Source organism: Mya arenaria, chromosome 1 (assembly GCF_026914265.1).
Source record: "Mya arenaria isolate MELC-2E11 chromosome 1, ASM2691426v1".
NCBI lineage: Eukaryota > Metazoa > Mollusca > Bivalvia > Myida > Myidae > Mya > Mya arenaria.
Window position 1 is genome coordinate 61028528 of NC_069122.1, and position 25587 is coordinate 61054114.

Sequence of the window (25587 nt, forward strand, 5' to 3'; positions counted from 1 at the left end):
GCTCATTATAACTAAAGAACTCTTTCATAAAGGTCATGTGTCATGAGCAAGACTCAATACCCTACTTCAAAGTTCAAGCTGACACTAACAGCTATATCATAATGGAATGCGGCATATAATAATGCATATACAGTATCCATGTGCAGGCTGTAACTTTGTCTTGAATGGAGTGATTTTAAAAAGAATATGCGGTATATAGCTTTAGGTATATAAAGGCCATGTGTCTCGCAAAATTGGACAAGCTTTATAGTGCTAGTAGGTCTGAATTATACCACACGCAAGTGATGTCTATTATGGTAAATATGGTAGCTTTAAGTCTAACCCAATTGTGAATAAAAGATGATAGTATTACATGAAAATCAGATTCTTATTGTCTGTGATGATCTAGGGGTTTTCTATTTAGTGGGATTTTGTCTTGCAAAGGTTGATGGTATGTTCAATTTGTAAAGAACTAGCATTTTCTGTAACAGATCAGCTGTCAGTACACATTCAAACCTTGCATTTATCGTTTTTTCACGGACAAAAATTAAGGTTTTGGTTCTGTCAGTGGTGGTGATGACTTTGTGGTCATTAGCCCTTTCTGAGAAAACAGCCACTATATTTGTCTCTAAAGACACACATGCCCTTATTGAAGCGCATTTGAGGCATTCAAAAGTTTATTCCAACCATGTACATTGTACATATCAGTCCCTGTTTTTGTTGACGGCATATCTGCTGAAGCCATGACTATAATCCTTTACCCTAGTGTTCTACTCTAAGGTTACATAACACCAATTTTAATGACATATTTAAACAAGATTTTTAGTATCAGAGGGTCTGATAAATGACAGGCACTGGTGGCTTCTATTAGAACAAATAAGGTATATATCCATATAGATGAATCAAGCTCTTAAATCAGTTAGTATGGTTTGAAGGAACAAGACTTAGTGTAGGTGCCCATTTTGAGAGGCAGAGGAGTTTTTCTTTATTTAATTGTATTGCTCAGTGATTATTATTGGTAGATGGTTGACCATAGATCAGTGTCCTTTGGGAGTGTTTCTTACATCTTCCCATCATTATATCAATGATGTATTCCAGTATTAACAATCTCCAACACATTCTACAGTAGATTATGAATGATGGTGACTGTTATTATGTATCCATATCTTTATTCTGAGAATCTGATAGAGGAACAAAAAAATCATACAGCGATGTTCTTGCCATGTGGTATTACTTGAACAAAATCATGTTTTGTTCAAGGTTTATTGTTATTATGGTCCATAGAGGTTAAATTTTATTTACACATCAATTATTCTTTGGTACACCAAAACTCACCTCCTTATTCACTGTATTAGCTTTCACTTTTAACTGAACAACAACATCTTTAATCAATACCAATTTGAACACATAATTATATGAATAGATAACATATGAGCTGTATGGATTTGCATTCTTATTTGTCTTCGTTTTATGCGTACCCAAAATAATTATGCAACGTGCCATATAGCTTATGTCATGGACTTATTTTTCCATTTGTTGGAATCCTTCTAGGTTTTCCCCAGTTAAACGAGTAATTATGACTTCATACATCCAACTTTTTTAGAGTCTGGCTATTGTGGTCTTAAAAGGTTCTTGTCTGGTCTTGAAGGAAAAAACTGGATGTGTTGTCATAGCTTAAATGTTGTTGTTGTTAAAGTCTGTCTGTGTGAAAAATATTTAGATTGAGGGTCTTAGAAGCTTTTTCATTAACTATATACTAATTTCTTATAGCTTGATTGAAAAGGAAGCTGATATCTTATAATAAATCACCATCGGGTCTGTTTCCGAGGTAGAAACTGTACTTTAGATCTCCATTTTGAGATGCTATGAGAAGTTGGGATATCCAACCCACAACCTCTTGTGTAAGAGGAGGACCCCTCCCTCTACTACCCTTACCCAGACTGAGGTCATCATGGGAATGTTCCATGATTTTATCACACTCTCAGAATTTTTGTTAGGTTGTAGGGCATCATACCATAAACAGAAAGTTACCCTTGTTAAAGCTGTAACTGGTGCCAGTGTTTAGCATTACAACAAGTGATCTCCATTCATACTCTCTGTTTTAATGTTAAAGTTTGTTATATGGGGATTATTTTAACAACATTTCTTGTATTAAAATGGTATCAGCTGTAGTTATGTATTAGTGTCTTAGAACAAATGTTGTTTTTATGCTGTCGTAAACATTATTGAGAACAGACATAATCTATTAAAATGTTTCTGTATTTTATTACCTCCCTTAGAAAGCTTAAGTTAGATTACTAGTTACCTAAGGTGTCTAGAAGTAGGCTAAGTCAATCTCATGTAAAAATAAATATTTTGAAAGTTAATTATGTTCACTCGGTAACTAGAAACAACTCTGTATTTCTTTATCCACTATTTTAGAATTTGTGCTTCAAGAATAATAGATTAAGGTATTGAATTACTTCCCTTGGCTATCATTTTTGTCACTATAACTTCCCTTTTATATCAAAGTTCAGGTTAAAAGCCCTGTAAGTACAAAACCATGTTCTATGCCAAGATTAATGAAATGTTTAGCAGTTGTGATTAAAGGTTTGCCTCAGTAATGGAGACAACCCTTTATTTTCTTAACAAGATTAATGGACTAATAGTTAAATGGGGGAAGACTTTGCAATTTCCTATTTAGTGGTAAATGGCTATTCGTTAATATTTGGTTATTAAGCATAATTTAGCTAGTATAATGCCTCTATTGATACATTTGATATAGTTATTTTCCCGGCCGTTTCTATCTACTTAAGTGTATTATTTCTATTGTGGGTATAACTTTATGATAATCTTAACTTTCACTAAGATTCAGTTTTCGGACATGCTTATTAAGTTCCTTTTAGTTTAAACCAGTCTATTTGTTAATAACACCAGTTATCCATTGGCAAATATTTAAATGTTGACATTTCTATCTTCCATTGTTTGCCTTTTTGCGGTCCTTATGAATTTGGCATCAGAGATGAAATATGTACCTTAAGATTTTAATACCTGAGTTTGGAAATAAAATTGAAGGTGAACATGAAACTAATGGCTTTGTATATTGTAGTTGAGTATTCACATTCTGGGTTTATATTGGTGATTTGATATCATGATGTTTAGAAAATATTAGAGAAATCAATTTCATTACCTTTCAAAGTCTCAATCACATTAAGTCTTGTGAAGTATTTCTTATTTTGATGGGGAATAAAAAATACATTGAAAATGATTACAAAATGGCTTCAACTAAATCTAAACCAATATAAAACATTGTCTGATTTTTACAAAGTACCATTTTTCAAGTTAAGTTCATAACTGAAATTTATTGCCTTTGAATTGCTGTAATTCAAAAAGCAGTGGTTTACATGCACTAGGAAATAAAATGATTGATAAAAAATCTCATCTGTTGCCAGATTCTCCTCAATCTGTGGAAATTAAATATTATAAGGGAGGTACTATTATAAAATATTAATATGATAAGACAATTAAATTGTCAGATTGCTTAGTCCTCATCTCAGTTTCACAAATTATTATTGACACTATTTGACACCCAAGGAAATATGATGATAATAATTATCCATGTTTAATCTGGTTGATGCGTACCCATGAATTATTCAAGACTCGTTATTGGATTGATTATCTATACTAACATGTAAATGTACATAATGTGGATTGCTGAATATGACAAACAAAGCATTGATTACAATTATTTCTCTTTGTTTTCCTCTTTGACAAGGTATTGGATGGCATGTAATAATTCAGGAGTTCTGTCTGTAGCCTGGGGTGAGCTGGAGCAAGGTGGTCTAGTGGTTGATGTATCTCATAATCTGCCTGTCACCAAAGAGGTTGCTGAATTGAATCCTGACACAGTTGCCATCACTGCCAAATGAAAGGGCTGTAGGCAAAACTGTTCTAGGTGACATTCAACATAGGACCATTTAGAACAGTTTCACTTATACCATCAAAGTTTGACCTAACTCTACCCAACAGAATTGAATCACGCACAGTCTGAAATATCTTCATTCTATTTAGCGCTTGCTAACGGAGAAATACAAAACTTCCTTAACGCCATATAGTATAGAAATTCAGGCTTAAAATTCATTTATGCACAGACTGATACAAATTATGTGGGCAATAAAACACATTCTGTGCAGCATTATTGGCCATAAATATCTGGCATAATTTCTGTACTTTTAAACACATGAGTCTACTCTAGTCCTTGTCTCCAAGTCATGTGAAGGTTAATGACATTGTCGAAATACAGTTTATGAGGTTGGTATGTGACTTAAGATAAACAAAAGGATACATCACTATGGTTACAGATAGGGATCTTTACTACAAATACCAACAATATCTTAAATGTCTGTCTTTACCAATATCCTTGAATAGCTATCGGGTACCTTATTTTACTTTTATTACCTTCCTTGAATTTATTTTTGCTACTATACACATGTCATTATGAATGCATTGATATATATATATATATATATATATATATATATATATATATATATATATATATATATATATATATATATATTATTCCTTTCTCTTGTATAAAATCACAAAAACACAATATTTCTCTATATGTTCACTTTTTATGTTTGTTTTTGGTCTCTGAATTATCTCCCTTTTATTTTCTTTGAGTTTTTAAGTATTTGCAATTTTAAATCAATTGAAACGTGTAATACATTTCAGTCTGTATAATCTGTATGAATAATCGTTGCATCTTGCAGAATTAATGGATCCAATTATTATGGAAACGTGCAGCAAACGTGGACAGATTGATATGTTTACATAAAAACAAGATTTTCCAGAATTCAGATCTCTGTAGAAATGTTTTTGTTATCATATTATCGGTTCCATTGTTTTCTAAATATCAGATTTCCAGGATTTCTCAGACACAAAACTGTTGTACACACTAGTGATGCTAAAAATCCCTCTGTTGTCAAAACGGTCTCAAGCCTAAGCTCCCCGGAACAAAAACACTGAGCTTCCAGTGTGATCTATAGACCTAATGATGTAATAAATATCTAGACACATTAATTGTTTGTTCACAAATAGAGATAAATGTTCCTACAATTCCTGCAGCATTTCAGTTAAAACGTATGCGTTAAAGGGGTATATTAAACAATCATTGGAGAGTATAAGATTCAGTAATATTTTCTTTGAAGTTCTTTATTATAATGTAATGTATTGTCATTGATGGATTGAATCCCAACGAAAAAGCATCATATTTTGGTATCTTGTCCGGTATATATCAGGTATGCTTGACTCATTTTATTTATGTGTCTTCCTCTCACTCAAGGGTTCTTGGGTTTAAGTCCCACCATGGTTTGCTTGGTCTTCTCAAAAAGGATATCTGCCCAGAAAATGGACTCAAGAGTGATCCATGTTATCTTATAGCTGTCTTCACATTCAAGCTGAAAAAAATAGTATGAACAATAGTCAAGATCGTGTTGTTGCTTTTTTACTGCAAATCAGGCTGGAATTCACAATCCCGAAATGTTTACTACAATATTTGATCTAAACATTCACAATCCTAAACTAAAAGAAAGAAAAAAATCATGCTCATTAAAGGGTTCTTTGCTTTGTTTCCTTGTTTGAAAGTTACCATGGTACATTCACAATTTTAGGCACTTTGTGGTTATTTTTACAATTTGTAGACCCCTGCTCCTATTCACAAAAAGGTGCAATAAACACCTTTTAATTTCAAGAGACAATGACCAACTAGATTATCAATACAGCCCACCTTTAAAGATGAAGAAAGATGGGAGAAACCGGTCTCCATAATTAAAGAAGAGGAATCTTCTGGGAATGTTGTGACCAGACTGCTTTCCTAGAATAAAGCATTGCATGGTTAAAATAACGGCAATTGGTGAAGTCTCGAAGTTTGCTCTGTCTTCTTTTTTGAGATAGTCTGATTATAAACTCTGATGTGCATTTCTATTGCCAAAAAAGTATTATCAAGAGCGGTCATTGATGCCATTGTTGGCACTCTGCAAAAGCATTCATTTTGTCCCTAACTTAAAAGACACTGTTGAAGATTATATGTTCACAAGAAACGGAGTACACTGTTTTAAGGGGTAATGTACATTGTTGTAGAAAGTCCCATAACTCTGTCTGAAATGATGATGAGTTGTGTCACATTGTCTATTGGCAAAAAAGACTGCCTAAAAAAATAGAAGTCAATGAAAATTCAACCATGCTACGATTCTATTGTCAAATATGGGGCATTATAATGTTGGCTAACTGCTTGATACAGAACTTTGACCACATCTGTACACCATATAAAAACCATATCATATGGGTAGAATAATAAAAGTTGACAGGAAAGCTTTTTTGCTAGAGACTAAATTCGGAATTAAAAGGCAAAAATTAAGGGGAACGAATTTTTGGTATCAGTTTTATTGTCAATTATAATGTGGAATAAAATAGCATTAAGCAATGAATATCTTTTACTGAGTTTTATTAGGTGAAATATTTCTGAGAAATATGTGCATGTTTAATGCAAATACGTAGGATCTGGGATGTTATTCCCTGTCATTTATGGGCAATTAAGGGAACGGATTTCTTCTCATTTTCATCAAACATGCATGATATTCCGCTCCACAGAATGGAAATTCTATGTAAATAATCTCTCTTTGTATGACATTGTCCCGATACTTGTTGCAACGTTGTGACTGTTCCCATGATTTTACAGACATGACGAAGTTTATGACTTCGAAATCACCCTACCTAGGAATCAATAGGCGTATAGACATTTCACAGAGTTTTCTATTGTTTCCACTTTGCCTTGTTTTGTGCCAATGATATAACTGCATAGATGCTATACTTAGGGACAGTCTATAATCAGTTCTGCCATATCTAATACTTCATTTGAAATTGGCTCGTTGTGCATTTAATTTATAGTGTATTCATCTTTCGCTTAAATATGGCAAACAAGGCGTTGTAGAATCGAAAATCTTTTGTGTGAATATATTATTACTTTGGATGGAATTTGTGAAGGCTTTTGTGCAAAAAGTACGAGCTAGAGGTTTAAAAGTAAACTAAACATGAACAACAAGTCAATATATTTCAGCTATTCATTTCTCGAAAGTTAGATTTTTGTCAGTGTATAAGGTTGATGAATGTCATTTGTTTTTTCCTAAGGCTTAAGGCAAGTTATTTGAATGTTTTATTCATACACTTTACCATGGTATTTTGAATAGACAATTGTTTGATAAATACAACAAACTAGATAAACATTGAATATTCAGATTTATGTGTACAGGCCTGGCAACTGTTTACAAAGTGACTCCATCTTCGTTTGGAAAACTGTTGAACTTCAAAAGTACTCTTAAACGTGATAGGACATAAACTGTTAAATTTAAACCGTGAAATAACGGCAAACTTGCATACCGGATACTAAGGAAGTGATTCTACTTTTCCATATCCCACATATGGGAAACAGATATCATTGTTAAACTAACTTCAGATACACATTTGCACAAAGTTGTGATGCACTATAGGGGGAAAGCCATTAATGGAATTAACCCCGTCTTACCATTTACAGTCTGATTGTGTGACTACATTATAGGTATTGGTAGTTATTGGCCAGTTGTGGATTGTGTATACATTCTGTCGCGTGCTTTGTGAAAGATTTCACAGCTTTCGTCAAACAACTTTCAATTTAATTATCAGGGAATATTTTATGCGGACTTAACACGTGCATGGTGCTAATTCCGTCACTGGCCAATTTACAAATTTGACATTCGTGGACTGTGGAAGGTACGACTTCTTGTGTTTACTCTGAGCATCTGAAGAATTGATTAAGTGATTTGATCAATTGACAGTAATCAAGTAATTGTAATTACCAAAGTGTGGCACAGATTTCTTAACCAGAACTTGTATTGTTTTCTTTGATTGTTGCTTGTACAATGAAAATATGCTCTCGTAGTGCTTAGCTGACCCTTGTTACGCTGGAATGTATTACAACGGTGATCTGCAGTCCGAAATGAAAATACGAACGGAAACTCCTGGTTCTGGACTTTCTGTATTATATCACCCGTATCTAAGTTCTGTAAGTATTTTTCTACAATTTTAATGTATATTAATTCACTTCAAATATCACAAATTGCATAAAAATGGTTAAATTTCACTCATATATTGTTTGTATTCAGGGCTGTTACTGAGGTTTAGCTATCTGTTTTCAAAATTAAAAAATAATCACAACTAAGAATTGAAAACTTTTTACATTTATTTACTTATATTCTCAATTCTTAAACTTTCTTCATGTTGTAGTGTTTAACCAAAAGCAAGCTCCAACAATGCTTTGTTGTAAAACTCCATGGTACAATGAAATATTCTGTACATGTTTGAAATGAAACCACAGAATAAGTTACTTAAATTCATGTATAATGAAATTTGAAATGCTGGCAAACCGATTTAAGAGTGTTTTTTTGATACATGATCTGAATTTACAAGCATAAGGTATTTCAAAACTTGATGTGGTGTAATTGATAGCACAATAGAGCGTGAATACAGCCTCGTTATTTTCTAAAGCTGTACCTTAAGCAATATAAAACAGAATAAACATGTACATGTATCATGGTCTAAAATTGTCAGATCGTGAAGAAGATTTTAATTCGGTAATTCATCATCATCTGTAAACAATATTTAACGCAAGCATGTATGTATGTATGTATATAAATACTACACTTTTAAGTTATTCAAACATTTTCAGGCTTAAGTGTCCACTGTATGCTTCTCTGCATTTGACGAAAATCTTATTTACATTTAAATTACATTCTGATGTTTCTCTGGGTTTATCTATCTTTTATATTGAACCTTAAAATGAATTATAGGCTCGTATTACTTTATGTTACAGGTAGTTTCGAAATCTACGTAGAATTTATAAAATGCGTAAAAGTGGTTTTTGCTTCAGGGCATGTACTGTAGGTCAACTGATTTATTATCTTCATAATGGTGTCACATCTGTGTCTAATTCTCCCCATGGTATTATTATTCTATTATGCATCTTTTGATGCATCCTCCAAAAACATTTCCCTTTCATAAAAAATGTATAATTAAATGCATAGACATCTAATTGAAATATAATTAGGTATAGTATTTCATGATCTACTCCATTTTTGTTGAATTTGCCTGACTATCAAATTGATAGCAGGCAAATTTAGTTGATACCCTGATAAAAGTTCAAGTATTTGATCTATAGTGTGTGTTTTAATTTGTATCTATGATAAAACAAGCTTTCAGTCTGCAAATGGCAAGATATGAACAAAGGGAAGTAATAATTGATATACTATGTGAGCTTTGAATAAGCCTGTGAACTGTGTTTATGAGCTTCTTTATGTACATGTGTTTTTTACCAGAGGGAGGGGTGAGATGGGGAGGGGTTAATATGGGTGTATGAGGGGAGGAGTGGGAATATTTATTCAAAGCAAAACAACAACTTTACCACTTTACTCCTCGTTTCAATAATAAAAAAAATCAACAAGGCAAGTAAAATAGTATTAAGGCAGTCCTTGTTGGCTTTTGCAAGAAATTGGTCACATAATTATTATACCATAGTGTAAATCTTCATAAACAAAGTCATGTTTAAATTTTAACCACATCTCTAATAACATATATTTCATGGCGTGTTTAAGTTAAAACATAATACATGAAGGATTTAGCCGTCATCTGTAGCTACAGGAATATTGATGTTATTCCCAAGTTTCAATTATATTGCAGGATTACTGGCGGTTTGACCATTTCATACAAATGCTGGTATGCAACAGCTTGTATTATGTGTTTCTTTCTGTATTAAACCAAACATATTTGACGCCAGCCACATTGCATCTTACAGACCTTGCCGATTTCTTTCTTTATTCCAGTCCTCAGTGGATGACAACAGATTGTCAATGTGATTTATTGAGTATTAATAAAAATAAAACTGTTGCTGACCATATGAAGAATCGACCTTATATTGTAAAGACGATTACAGGGTAATGCCGCGTAATTCCCCAACTTTGCTTTGTTACTGACGTAGCGTTGACAGGTCAAAATTCTTCGGCCATTCTTATAGTTCCGTTTGCATCAAGAAAGTATTGTAGCATCCTAATTATTTCTAATTCTGAGTGCAATGTGTCTTTTTCGTGACAAAAGAAATGATCTTGTGTGTTATTTGTATACTTCGGGGACATTCATGGATTTGAATTCTGTTGATGTTTAATGCAATATGCCAAAGGGGGGATGATGCCTATTGATTGATATTCAATAGCTTGGCTGTATATCTTCAAATATTTTTATTTCCACTTTCAGGCATAAGAATGATATTGCTAATTGAAAATAAACTTTCCTGAAACCACTTTTGGAGCATGCGTCTCCATTTACGAAAAAAATATATTTATCTTTTCATACATGTGAATAATAGAATATTTATCGCTACGCTGGTTTTATATGTATGTTTTGAATTACAGTTCTTTCAGCGAGACAGGATCGCAGTGTGTCATTTATTGTTGAAATGAATAAATTCCCTGCAAGGATATCATATCGTCAATATTTGAAACCATCGCATAAACTAACACTGTTCTTTTCAATTGGAAGTTGGCTATAATGATTGAATTTACCATTTTTGGATGGGTATCAATGTGAAATGATCCATCGCCTTACTGTCAAGAGATAGTTTTTCCTTTTATAAGGAGAAATCTTAATAATTTTTCATTGAACCAAATTGTTAATATGTTAATTTTGAAAATCTAAGCATGGGCCTGTCATTTTTTCGTTTTCAATAGGTTTGGGTTAAACGATATAAATTCAATATTTTCCACAATTTAAGCTCATTAATTATTCATCGTCTTTCTCAGATTTGATTACACCTAAAAAACATAAAAATATTAAATTGCATTGAACATATTTAAACACGTTTTATGTTTATACATGTATGCAGTTTGTATGTATACCTTAAAAAAGTTGATGTATAGTATGCGACATCACCCATTATCACTGACAACAGGTTTAATGTATACACATCCAACCTAAGTTGACATTATTATTATAATTTTAGGTTGAGAGACTATTTCGCTTTCAGTTACCAGGTTCTGTTAAGAAGATAAATTTTGATAGTACTATCTGAGTGTAAACTGACACTAATAAAATGAAGGTATGTCATATATGCGAGGGTTAGGCCGTAAATGGATAAAATAACAACAGTGTGAAGAAAAATTCGTATAAAAACTACTCCTATGAGACTTTAAAAGAAAAACTTTTGAAGTGTTTTTACCTACATCAATAAACGTTTGTGTGAGGAGAGATTTTATGCTGTTTGAGATATAAAATTTTATGACACTATTTAGGAGCTCTTAAGATTACACGGGTACACAAAGTCATTTGTGACGCGATGATAAAACAAGTGAAGTCAGGAGTACAGTATCACCCATATTTGACGGTAAGTGATTGAACTTTATTCTGGTATAGCTTTACCCCACCCACTTTTTTCATGACATTTTAAAGCTATTTGTCAAACTTTTAATGGCATTGTTGTGTAATTGCCCAGAAAATTTTCACTTTAGATTATAACACAATAATCTTGATTTGAAAAACTGTTTTTACCTTGACACCATTTTGGATGTCACATGTGCTATAGCAGGACATCACATGACTTTGCCAAGATATTGCTTTTATGTATATCCTATAAATGTTAATTATATATGTTATATTAGATATGTTTATATTGCTAACATAAATGTAATAAAAATGGTAATATGCATTTTGAAAAAGAATAATATGCTAAATAATTATAGCACCTGTTGTCAAATAAATGCAAATAACAGCGCATTGCATTTGGCATAGTACATTGTAATATTATCTTTCATAATTGCCCAAATTAATTCAAGAACAAAAGATGCCCTTACATAGGGATAAAATAAGAAATTCTTCACCTCAATGCAATAACTCAATATCTGCTGATGTTTCTGTCTGCAGTTATCAAGTTATTGCATTATCATCTGGTGATGTTTTGTTGAAAATCACAAAAAGACTGAGGTCGCCCAGAATCGATTTCAAAAGGCTTGATTGATTATGATTTTATACCGATTTTCAATCCTTACTGTCATGTATGTTTTAATTGCTTTGTCAGTTTAAAGCAATGAAAATTAAGAATTCCCATATGCATCATGTATACTTTTACTTGGAATAAAAACCATTGATCATATAAGTTTGAAATATGAATAATTTAAGAAGTTCAGTTGCTCAAGTGTAAATGACAGATTGATGATTAGTTAAAAAGCCTGTTTATAAAATTGAACACTTTTTTTTTTTCTTTTTTTATGGGCATGTTTAAAATTAAGATTCAGTTTTCGGCTTTATTTATATTATGAAGCTTACATAACGATGATGAGCTACATATACTTATAAACATCTTCATTTACTATAACTACTATGGTTGTTGATTCAATGATGGGTTTCCATTTAAAATTTTTACTGACTAATAATTTTATATGTCAACACTATGTCATACTTCTGTTAAAATTATGCTATTATTACTTGAACTGGTAATTATTTTCTGGGAAATTCATTTAAAAGCCTCTGCTGTTAAACCATGTCCTACAGTTGGAACTCCTCGGCCATTTTTATTGAAAACAACCTCCGATGTATGCTGGTACAGGTAGTTTAAAAGTATTTTTTTGAATTATATAATTAATTAAAAGTAGTGTTTCAGCTTGTATTTATTGATCTAAGTTTAAATTGATTGCCAGTGAAGTGTATTATTGCAAACATAATTAAGATTCCCAAGAGTTAAGTCATTAAGTTTAACTGCTAAATTAAATTACTACGCGATCTACTTGCAGCGGACTACAACATACCGATTTCTGAGTATGTAAACCGTCCTATATATTCGAGGTTGTTTTCGATAAAAAAGCCGAAGACCTCCTAATGCATGTCCTATTTACATCAATATGATGGGTTGTTCTCATTTTTGTTATGTTCTTTAATTATTGGAATAACATGATAAAAATCATTGCCTTTTTAAGCTTGATTGTAAAAACAGCTATAAGCTGGTATGAGTGTTCTCTGGGTAGAAACCAGGATCTAAGCATCCTTTAAAAAAGCTCAATCCATCCAGTGAGGGTTAAAGGATGCAGATTTTACATTAAGGGGTGTTACATGGTGAGAGCAGTCCTCATCCCTTCAGAACTGGAACAGAATATCCTCTAAACTGTGGTATAGAGAATTTCAGTGACTATCTCGGCTGATTTCAGTCTTAATTGGTGTATTCTACACATGTACGCATGTCTTGTCTGCCATATTGACATTAAAACTTTACTATGACAGTTATAGGGGCGTGTAAACGCTGTGTGTTCACTTGGACGATGATAAGGGGCAGTTGCAAATTTCACTAAGACAGCTCAAATGCAGTGGGGGGGTGGGGGGGGGGGATCAGTCACAAATGTTCCCTTGGACATTTCAAACGGGGAGGGGGAAAAATCTGGCGGGGCATGGCAGTTGGGCCATCCCTAAATCCATTAGCCCACTCTTACCTATTTCGTATTTAACATTTGTTTAAGGTTGATCAGTTACACCACATGCATATAATTGTCTAAATATAAGGAAGACAAGTCAACAACTAATAATGTTAGGTACAGGGAAGTCACGGACTTTGGAGGAATTTCTTTGCAATGCGTATATAGTTTATGGTCTGGCGTTAGGGGAATGGGATTAATTGCCTTGTTCTAACAGAATCTGTGTGATAATGTAATTTTATTAAGTGCAAACAATGACGAAAAAATGGTACTCAATTAACCATGTGATAGTGATCAAATTAGAGCCAGGAGTTGCTGTAAAACAAGGGCGCAGTCATTCCCAGAAAATTCACATCAGAAAAAAAGTACTTGGAGTCATGACGTTAAACATGGAACAACAGTGTTTAAGGAAGAGTTATGTCGCATAATTGGCATACACCAAATGATTCCTGCCAAATTCTGACAGAAGTTGGGTATTTTTTTGAGCGAGACATAAGTTGTATGCATATTATGACATGTTCTTGCCATTTACCTATGCTTCAGATACCTCCCAGTTATCTTGCATAGGGTAGACAAATTCAAGAATATTTTGTCAGCCTGCTTGCAGGAGTTTGACTTGGTTATGGTAAAATGTTTGTCAGGGGGAAAAAATGGTTATTAAAAGCATAAACTTTTTAAGAGAAGTAGTCAACATGATTTTAATCATTAAAGTATGAAACTGAAGGGAAATAATTCAATTCTCTAATGAACAACAATTCAAGGGAAGTAAGAATGAAAATATGAATTATAATTCAAGGGATTGAATTTATGATAATTATCCTCTAGACTAGAAGCCATTTGAAACTAGTTGTTTAACATGTTGTATTATTACATTTTAGTGTGTATACCATACCATGTTATAGAATAAAGGGGAATAATTCATAGCTGGATTAACTTTATTTCCTTATTGTCTAGAATTATAACATATTTCATATTACTTTATGAATTAAACATGAATTTATTGACCTTATAATTGTTGAAATAAACTGAACACAATCATATGCAATAAAAGTGTCATTGCATATTCGATAATGATTGATGCATCAAAGGGAGATACTAAAGTACTTTTTTTTAGTCTTGCGTAGTCGTAAGGTGATTGTGCTATGTCATATAAATTTGTTTTTTGTATATATTATTTTGGAGAAGTAATTATATTCTTATGGTTGTTTTTCGAGAGTTGTACGAAATCTTTTGTCTATTATTTTTAGTTAGTAGGGATAAAAACATTGTCATTTTCATCTATAAATTGTCTAAGAAAATATTTTCGCAGACACAGATGGATTGCTTAAAAACTCTAAGAATATTCAAACTCATTTTGTTGGCTGTTTTATTCATGTTTTATGTTTTGGGCTTTTAAACATGACTGAGTAATTAGAAGAAACGTCTATGCAACTTCAGTGATCTTTTTTCTATTACATCCAGAAAAAGAGAAACCATAATTATGACATAGTTCTGTTTAAGAAGATGGTAATTTGCTATAAAATGCCTGTCAAATGAATTATATGTCTTTGAAGATGTGCTTTTTTCTCTGGATGATATTGATGAACCTTGTTAAATTTTACAGGAATATTTTTTTCTAGTTTTTGAGAAACATTCATGGGGAACATCAAAGTAAATTGTTCTAACAAATTAGTTACAGTATTTCTGTGAAAATATTTGCTGTGTTTATTTTACTGAATGTATGTTTGTAAGTACAATCCAAACCTGTTGGCTCTATATTGCTTGGCTCGATTTCCTCTTTGGTTGAACGGAATGTAGTGGACTGGTTGTGTTTTTCTCTTTCTAAGCATTCCTGCTTGATTCGATATATACTCGCGAGGCTGGAAGTGTTTTGGCCGGTCCATGGGATATCAAGCTCACAGGTTTGGACGGTAGATTTCACCTTTATCTTGACAATCACAAATTGAATCTGCTCTGAATTATTACTGTTATTGTTCTATATTGTTTGTTAAACTGCTTTTAAACATATACAAACATTAATCTTTTAAGTTGAACTATTTAACCACTTAACATTTAAAATCAGGCTTGTTTCACATTTGTTAGAAACCATTATTCTGTGAAATGGACAAACAATGAAAGATAAGAGCTTAATGTTTCCAATATCTTTCTTTTGTTTTTCAAGTGATCATGCATTTAACCATTCAAGTGATATTGAACAACAAATATTATTTATAAGAACCATAACTCTGCTGTTGTAAAAGTGAGTTTTGCCCCTTGAATAAAAGAGGAAAAAAGTAAGAACTTTGGCATCTAACTGCTTGCCGTAATCTCTTTAGAACTGAAAAACATCCTTAATTGTAATTCATATTAAAATATACCTGAATGTGTAAATACTGAATGTTTACAATAAAATTTTCATATTTGGGTAAAAAACCTATTTACGTTGGCAGAAGGAATTTTATCTCATCGCAAAAGGAAACCTCAGGTGAAATTTTAGACAAACGAGTGTAACAAAATATCACTCGCTCCATTAACTTTTTACCAACAATGTTGCAAAACTGGATTCATTAATCAGCCTGGGGCGCTAGGGACAACCCACTCCTTCATGTTTTGAAATGATGTAAATATAAAATTTTCAAAACAACTTTAATCCTTGACATATTCGTTATGTAAATTTTCTAAAATTATTCATTGTTTTATTTTGCGTCGAAACCTAACTAACTCCATATGCTGATATGAAGTTGTCCTGTCGTTTAAGGTACCAGACCCACACAAATGTGAATTGTTTATGCTTGTTGGCCCCATGTTATTTTGGTATCATTTAATAGAGTAAAACATTTACAAAAAAAACCCTATACGAATAAAAAAAAATTCACTTAAGTCATTGTTATGTTATTTCCGTCCGATTTCAGTATGAAAAGCAAATATACGAACATTTTGTTTGATTTACTTTCAGTCGTTTATTTCATATATTGTAAATCAGCAAGTAGATCCCTTTAAAATGATACAAAAATGACAAAGGCATCAAGATATAACATTTAGATCAGAGAACAATCTTATTTGTGGGTCAGAATCCTTAAATTAATGTTATAATACATTTCCTTATAATAGTATAATTTTATATTTATGGTATTTTGTTTATTTGTGTTTTTTGCTGATTTATCAAAATTAAATTTTTCAGAATTCTTTAAAGGTTTAGGAATGTTTTGAGTTTAAATAAAAACAATAAAGGTGTGTTTGAAACATAAATGAATGACATAAAGGTCTGATATGAAACCTTAAAAAACTTCAAAACTTGAAGAAAAAAATAGCAATGTGTTTCTGTTATCTATAAGTTTCAGAAGTTATTTTTTGTTGTTATTGAGGAGGGCTGTGATTTATCACTGCACAGTGCAAGCGGCTCTTTTACAGTAACACAAATACAGAACATTTATTATTTTTGAACATTTATTGTTTTCTCAGAATCTCTGATCAAGTGTTGAAGTGAGTACTGATGCATCGAAGACAGAAATCCATCTGAAACGTTCCTGATCATTACACAAGCATTAAGAATGTTAAAGTCATTACAGTAGTTAAACATTGTAAAAATAGACAGAGCTTTTCCATCTAATCTTTCATTATTTGTTTTAGATTTTCTTTCTGATATAAAGATTTTGGCTTGAATGACTGAAAATTGGGAGACTTTTCTTTGAGGGTTTGTAAAATATTTTGACAATTGCTTATAAGATGACAAAGTCCTTTCTAAATAGTATACACACATTGAATGCGTATGATAACATTACAAGATGGTTTATTTTACTGATACGCATATTATATCTATATTTAATTAAGAGATTGATAATATTAATTGATCCTATTATCTCCCTTTGATATGATCGCCATACTTTTGATTAGGATTGCATTTCAAGTGATAACATATTCAAAGCTTTTTCAGCTATAATGAATAATGACATTTTTCATACTTCTTTTTAAGTGATTGTACTGTTAGATCTTCTCTAAACTCATCCAGAAAAATTACATTTGGCTGGCGATGAACAGATCAACTGTTGAGAAAAGTGTATATTAAATTCACATTATAAAAAGTTAATGAATATCATGTCTTTCTTGATTTGAGGTCTTATGCACATACACGTATATTTGAGATAACTTGGAAAGAAAAATAGACTTGTTGAAAATTAGCCTTTTCAAGTAAAACTTCATTGACAGTACTGTATTATCTCCCTTGATGTCCAGTTTAGTAAATTATAATTGGAATTTAAGTTATATTGTGTCATCCTCTTTATACATTGTTTAATGTGTGTATGCAATTGTTTAATCCTGATCTAAACAAATATTTTCTTATTTAAACCAACCATCCATACAGATAGATTTTCAATTAAGTTCAATAAAAGCCCAGAATGTGTCAATGCGTTATCATAAAAATCATTACATAGCAAATATCTGATATGTCTATCATTGTTTTTCTTCTGATGTAATAATGAGAAGAAATTTTGGCAGGAAATAATAACAATTATTCTTAGACATGCTTAGATGATAATTGATTCTGTATTGTATGAATTTTTACAATAACTCTCTGTCTGCCACATTCGCTTGAGAGCTTTCGGGAAATTTTTAAGACTATGGGTCAATTTATACTCTGTTGATATTCAATTTGGGTGTCAACACAATGCGCCTGAAGATATTGACACATTTTAACTCATATAGATCAGATGTCCGAGATTTACTCTGATCCACTTTAGATTTCCTATTGTCGACGAAGAGATCCTATACCAGAGGGGAAAAAGTTATAAAAACTTGCTGTGAAGTTAATTTAATCACGGGTATGTGCGAATATGGCTTTAGAACGAGTAAATTAGAAAGCCTGACTTACAGGTTCAGTGACCCTGTAATTTTATTGCTCCTACTTTTTACGAATTTGTCAGTAATATTAGCCTAACTTGTAGGACAACTGAAAAATATTTGGTCAATTTTCTGGGCCCACATTTGTCATGTCTGTGTATCTAATGTCCTGGCAGGTCCTGGCCCACCACAAAAAGGGGTCTTCTTACTTGTGTTTTGGACAACATGGTGTTCATCTTTCTTCATTCACCCTACAATGTAAGGTAACTGAAGTATATCCTTACACTAAAACATCATTTATTGTAAATTCGTTAAGATTATACCATAGCAACCTGTCTACTGCGATGAATTTGAACCCATCAAATTTCCATTAAGTGTCTCTACAGGGTATATATTTCATTGAAAAAAACAAATTTTCGTCTCATAAGGGGGTGGGATTCTGAATCTATTATGTATTGTACCACAGTCGAAAAAAAAAAATTATTCTAATTTTTTCCTCAAAAAAACATTCATTTTGTGAATAATTTATCAAAACTTGTTATGATTCATCAAATTTATCTTTGTTTTATTTAAGTATCAATTGATTTTGAATGAAAAAACTGTGGATACAGTAAGAATTTCAGTCCGATCGTTCCTTGTTTTCCTCAACAAGAAATTCAGTATTCCATGCTCTATGAAATAAAACGTAAAATTCTATTATGGTAATGACATGCACATATAATTTTCCCTTGCTTGAATATTGTTGTGTTTTGCCACTTGAACAATTCAATAAAACCTGTGCAAAATATTTTTTCACATTTTATGTAAACAAGTTTGCATGCAGTGATATGGTCTTCATAACGTTAAACAGCATACACATGTTTCTGATTAAAATTACTTAAAGTCTAAAGAAGGGCTATTACACGCCTGTTCAACAAATAAAAGAACCTTATTTCGTAGAAAAGTAATAAGTTTGGCACGCAAGGTGCACAATATTGGCTTCTGCCAATTTGGTGGTTGCACATTCTATTCCATAGAGACTACGCCAGCGAACAAAAAATGGCTATTATCATGTTAGACTGTTTCGTCAATAGCTTCATCAATAGAATATGATTAGCCGCCGCCTCTACTGAAGCTTATTTACGCATTTAATTGATCATGCTTCCACGTTTTTTGACATCCGATTCTTCAGTGGACATTTTGAGAGTACTTAACCTCACTCGAAAATTAATCGGTCCTGACACAGTAGCTTATTGATTATTAGATATTCAGCTAGAATTAATTGGTCAAACTGTTGGCATTCTTTTCGTAAAATATTTATCATTTTCATGTTTCTTTGTCATTTGTCATTTGTGAGTCGTAAAATATTTTAAGTACAAAAATTCCTTGCTTGTTTTCCGCTGGTGACTTAAGTTAAACAACTCTCTTGTTAATAACCTTAATTAGTAATTCATTTCATTAATTCTTAATGCAAGACGTCTGTAACTCAATATGGAAAAAGATGGCGTTAAAATAGAAGCCATTACAACAATCTTATGTTAAGCCCTCAAATTCTTAGGTTAGTTTCCTCCAATTAAAAAATTTATACCAAGCTTCCTCTGTTGCACCTTAAAACATAATTTATTGTCTAACAATTATTCCATTGGGGGCTGGGTGGAGGGGGGGTTTATAAAAAAAGAGTTTAATATCGGATATCATACTTTATCGGCACTTTCAGACTTAAAGCTGATCTTACCTTGTTATAAATTTACATGGTGATAAAGGGTGCAGTCCTATCCTAAATATTTATTCAGGACTAGTGTAAATCATATAAGTTTCAATAATTACTGATAGGGACTTCAGTCTTAAATTTATTAATGATGTACATTCTATGCAATTAAAATAGGTCCCAAACAAGTCTCAGAGAACACATCAATAACTGGTTGACTATTTATTACAGGCTAATTTTGCCTTTTCCAAGATATAAATTTTCAGTTGTCAAGGTGATGGTCTTTACACCCTGCAACATCGGGCAACTTTAGCAACTTATGTCCAATATGTGATGGACATCCGATCTTAACAAATTATCCAGCATTATATTGGCCCAATCGATCAATAATGGACTTGATTCTTGAACGATTTGCAGTAATTGCTGATGTCTATACTTCTGGGATCTAATATTCTATTATTGTTCCTGTTTTGTTTGCAATGGGCTCTATTTTTGGCAGGCAATAATTGTGCGATTAATTGCTTTATAAAATATGATAAACGAGCATGTTTAATCATTGGAATAATGCGTGTGGAGATTGTAGGCGTTGAATTTATTTTTTTGACATTTGGAATAATATATACAAATTTGGCTCGAAGGCTTTTATATAAACAACTTTCATTCTCATGTTGCATAAAAATTGTACAAACATAATATTCATTCATTACACATAGTCCAAGGCTGAATACCATAATGTTTATCGTAAAAAGATTACAATCACCTATAATCAAGTGAATTGTAATACAAAATCATGAAATTTGATAGCATTGTGTTTTCTCATAGTAAAGGTTAACTTTTAAAATGGAGGTCAATTCAAAGTTGTAAGATTGAATTGCCAATTATTTTAATGGTTGTGTGAGAGTACCTCAAACTGGTTTGAGGGCTGTTAAGTGAGTAACAGAAATGGTTTGTCTAAATTAAGTTTGTCTTTTAAGTTGCAGCACTCGGGTTAAATTCGTTCAAGAGTTATGTACCTTGAAGTGATTCAGACAGTCAGAAAACATTGAGTATTGACATTCCTTGTGTTTTTTGCATGCCAAATTATTTTCACATAATGGACCATTCTTTTCCAAACAGCGGCACATTTTGTGTTTAGATTTATTTCCCTTTAAATTTTGATAATTCCTATTTTGTAGTTGAATTGTCTCCCTTGTCTAAAACTTATCTTCGCTGATAACATGTTAAGCTGTAGAAAAAAACAAGTTGGGGTAATGGTTTTTTTAGGAGAATAAGTTGGAAATAAATTCAGCTTCATTAATGTCAAACCCAATGTCTAGACTTTGGTCTCCTGGGTATTTTTAAAAGAATTCTCTCCTATTTCTAACTATTGAAGACACTATGGCTTTTAAGTTATTTATTTTTGATACTGGAGAAGTGTTAATCCGTGGAGAAGTATATGTCAGTAAAAATGATGATCTTGTGCAAACATTTTTTTGAGTGCATATTGGTCAATGAAAGGGAGATAATTTAAAAAAACTGAATAATATATTTTACAAAGGGAGGTAATTATTAGTGCATGAGTGTAAGGTTATTAAAAATATTGCATATTTAAAACGGATATTATTCGATAATAGTGATCTTAAATGTTGATGCATGTCCATTGATTTGATTGGGGTAAAATTTAAAATATTGTAAATTTCTAAAGGGAGATAACGACATAAAGTGTATGAAAGTTTGCTTCTGATTATTTCAAAGCTTTGTGTAGTTGGTGCTTATATGAAAAAAATAATCTTGCTTTTTTTGTGTAAATACAAAGTGATTAAAGTATATTGTTCTCAATTCTTGCCAGTACCATTGCATGTGCATTTTATAAATAGTGTTCTTTTCCTTGTCTTAAAATGATGCAAAAAGATTTGATATTGTGTCTATACCAGATGTGAAATGACCAGACATATCCGTGGAAGCTCATACCAAACAAGCGATCAATCATTGTCAGGGGCTCTTACTATAAAAAGCTTTCCTAGTCTGCATGACAATTCGAGAAAATCTGTCACAAATACTCAGCACAAAATGATAGTTATCTCAGACAATACTCAAGATAGTCTCAGTGTCTGTTTCAACCCAAGCAGTTCACAATATTGAATATTTATCATTTCCATTCTTGTATATCATTATTACAGAAGCAGTCGTTGTTTTTGAATGCCTATGTTGTTAAATAATAGATTTGTAAATTATTCATAATGAATGGATAATTGCTCTGTTTACATGATAATGTTATTTCAGTCCTTTAATTCTTGTTTTTTTTTGACAGATTGAACATTTGTATTAACTATTTAATGACTGAAGGAGTTGTTCACTGAGTTTTTGTTGTCAACATTTTCAAACTGTATAAAAAAGGATTTAATTCATCTACAAATTTAAACAATACTTTATTTCTATTAGCCTAAAATAATTAATTTTCAATAGCAAAACTATTGCTTTTTGGCAAAACAAAGCATTTTATATAGCAATCTTCAATGATAACTCTTCATTTTTCCCATTTCACACAATCTATTTATTTATATTTTTTTCGGACACCCCTTAAAGTTAACTTATTCGCTTCATCCTAACAAGTCAATAATAACACTCCTGTGATAAAAGTTTAAACTTATGTAAACAGTGTAAACCAGAATTTACCAGTACCAAATATGGGTGTCGCCTGTCCAAAGAGATTTATATGATAGACTTGACGCCATTTGAGCCTGATGTCCCCGCTTGTAGTGATAACAGCTTTTTACTACAATTATCTGTGTCTTTGAGATTCTTCTTTATATGAATATTATTGTCTTTCCTCTTTCAAAAGTGTGTTCATTGCAAATATGTTAGAATTACTCATGGTAATTTGTTCTTTTCATTTCACTTTCATATTCTCCGGACATACAAAGTAACATTTTTTGTCATTGTTTTGGTCGTTGCTTTCCAGCGCTCTTGCTTTTTCCTACTTTTTAAAAGAGCTTATTTTTTTCTACTACTTGTAAAAACTTATTATTTCTACTTTCTTGTGACAACTTGTGATTTAAAGAGCAGTTTTTATCTTTATTTGTAAATGTTTTTCATCGATTACCTCATAAGTCTTAGCAGCGCTTATGAGCCAATTGAAACATTGCCAATCTGAGCTGGCCTGATGGCTATAAACCTTTCAACAACTTAAAACTGTCATTCAAGGCTTAGTTTGATCACAGGTTTGGTGAAATAGGTGTAAGACATTAAAATAAGTTAAGAATTTTTTTTTTTTTAAATGTTTTTATCTGATGTTTAAAATGCCGTGTTTTTCTACTTTTGCTTGCAAAGAACTCGTACTTTCACCTACTTTTCTCTATGGGACACTGCTTGAGAGCCTGATTTAGAGGATATGTTACATTTATTTCATATACATCAAAAAATATATGTAGAAAATAGATAAACAAGTAGTTATACACAGTCTGACACACTCATTAAAATAAATATTCTACTTTCCACTGAGATATTACTGCTAACAACACCACATACACAGTTCATCAAAGTAAACTTCAAACCTTATGACTATCTTTAAACGGAATGCCATAAATTTTAGTCATAAAGCATGCTAAGACCTATTCAGACAAAGTTTTTCTTGTTACTCCCCCACTCAGCATTACATTTGTGTGCAAATTAGCCTTTTACGGTCCTAGAAATTTTAGGACCGTTATTGACTGGTTCTGCTATCTTAACTGGATCTTCCATTATAACACCAGTTACCATATAATCATTATTGTCTTCTCATAATGAGTCCCCTGAGGCCCAGCACTTATTGACCATTTTATCAGTATACCAATATTTCTTTAAAATTAATACCCTCATTTGGGCCTCTTAGGACAGATGTCATAAATACCCCTATTTGGGCCTCCAAGGATAAGATGTCATATATAATTATAAAGCAAACAAGAAGATGACACTAAGTTTTGAGTGAGGAGAAGTCTTTATCATTCTGTCATAAAAGTGTTATCTATGAAAACTGGTCAGTTATCATCACAATTATAGAAGTACTAGTTAGTGCAATAGTTGCTCCCCTTTGTGAAATAGAAGTACAGGTCAATGCAAGAGTTGCCCCCCTTTTTGAAATTATGTAAGATTAATTTGATTTCTGACTATGCATTGTTTTAAGGTAATGTGAGTATGCTAGTTTGTTGATGTAACAATCTGTAATCCACAATAAGTGTTATTAAGGTTTCTACATTATACTAAACATTTCAAAGAACTTGCTATTTTCACAGATTTTTAGGTCCATAACCGTTCATTGAAATAATTTCTGGACAGAAAATGCCCATTAATGTCTGCCACTTCTGAAAATGTCAACTGCAGCAATTTTGTAATCAGGTATTTATCTTTAATATAATAATGCGTGAATAAAATGTTTTTATTGTATGAAGGCCATTTATGGTGGAAGCGTGACAGACAAATTTTTCTGTCCCATGGGTATTAATCGGCATGCAACAGGGGGCCCTCTGCTCCTCGCGCTATTGGTAATCAATGAGGAGGTCAATAACAATGGGTAATTTGTCCATGATTCGGACAATTAGCTGAATATTGGGACCGCATTGCATGAAGCATCAAACAATTTATATGGAGATTATTTCCTAATGATTTTCCACAGAATATTGTTTAAAAATGGTACACATTTGTCTGTTTGGCCTCATAATTCATAATAACATTGATTATTTTATTAGTTTTCACAACTCTAATTTATTATCCTCATAATAAATTTGATAACATATAGGCTAAATGCAGAAGCAAGTATTTTTAGATTTTTCACATCAATTATTATTGATCAATTATTGTATCAGACTGACCTGAGAATGCAAGCTGTATGACTGTTTTCCAGCTGTAACTTTCACCATTGATAATTAGCACTAAAATTGTGCAGCTCTTGAAACAATTATTCCATTTAATTGGGTATCTTCAGATCTTTGATCAATTATTGGATTTGAAATATTGATCAAAGGAATGATTCAATATGCAATGTTTCTCAGACATTACATTATACATAAGTTGCCAGGTGCATTCAACATCAACTTAGTGATATGTTAATTATTACCAAGTATTATTACTGGTTTATTGAATCACCTGTAAAATGTTTGCCAATGAATTGTGAAAACTTGTAGTGGATTATTTTGTAGAAACAAAATTGGACCATTTTGACATGTCTTAATTTGCATATAATTTTATCATGTCAATTAAGATAATTAACGATCCTTTCTTTCCAGCAAGTAAGATATCCAACATTTATTATTATTGCCTTGCTGTACTGAAAAACTTGCAAACTTTCCTAGGCTAATGCTAGTAATCTACAGTACAATAATTATCTTCATAAAATATTTCCTTACTTCTCAAGAGAAAAATAATAAAATCTAATCATCACCTTCATGATGATTAAATTTATAGGTTTAGGGATTGGTCAGAATTTCTTGGTTAATTAATGCCATAACTCAAAAGGTGATTGACATTAAAGTCTGACAGGGCTTATCAGCAATGTTATCGCACAGTTAATTATCCAAAATATCCAGAGAGAAAAATAATAAACCTTGCATGATAATGCCTGCAACTTGA

At 31.9% G+C, this 25587-nt stretch overlaps 1 protein-coding gene across 10 annotated transcripts in view; it reads left to right on the forward strand.

The window, feature by feature from the left end:
- Positions 1 to 25587, forward strand: part of LOC128231363 (RNA-binding motif, single-stranded-interacting protein 2-like) — a 130502-nt gene that overhangs the window by 57149 nt on the left and 47766 nt on the right. The window contains exon 1 of one of the 10 annotated variants that reach the window (XM_052944102.1): positions 7092 to 8059. The exons of 8 other annotated variants lie outside the window; for them this stretch is intronic. In XM_052944102.1, coding sequence (XP_052800062.1) covers positions 7964 to 8059 — 96 coding nt within the window. In that variant the 5' untranslated portion in view covers positions 7092 to 7963. Of the gene's footprint in view, positions 1 to 7091; positions 8060 to 11188; positions 11426 to 25587 lie in introns of those variants that run through there. One more of the 10 variants, XM_052944138.1, reaches the window with a different exon arrangement.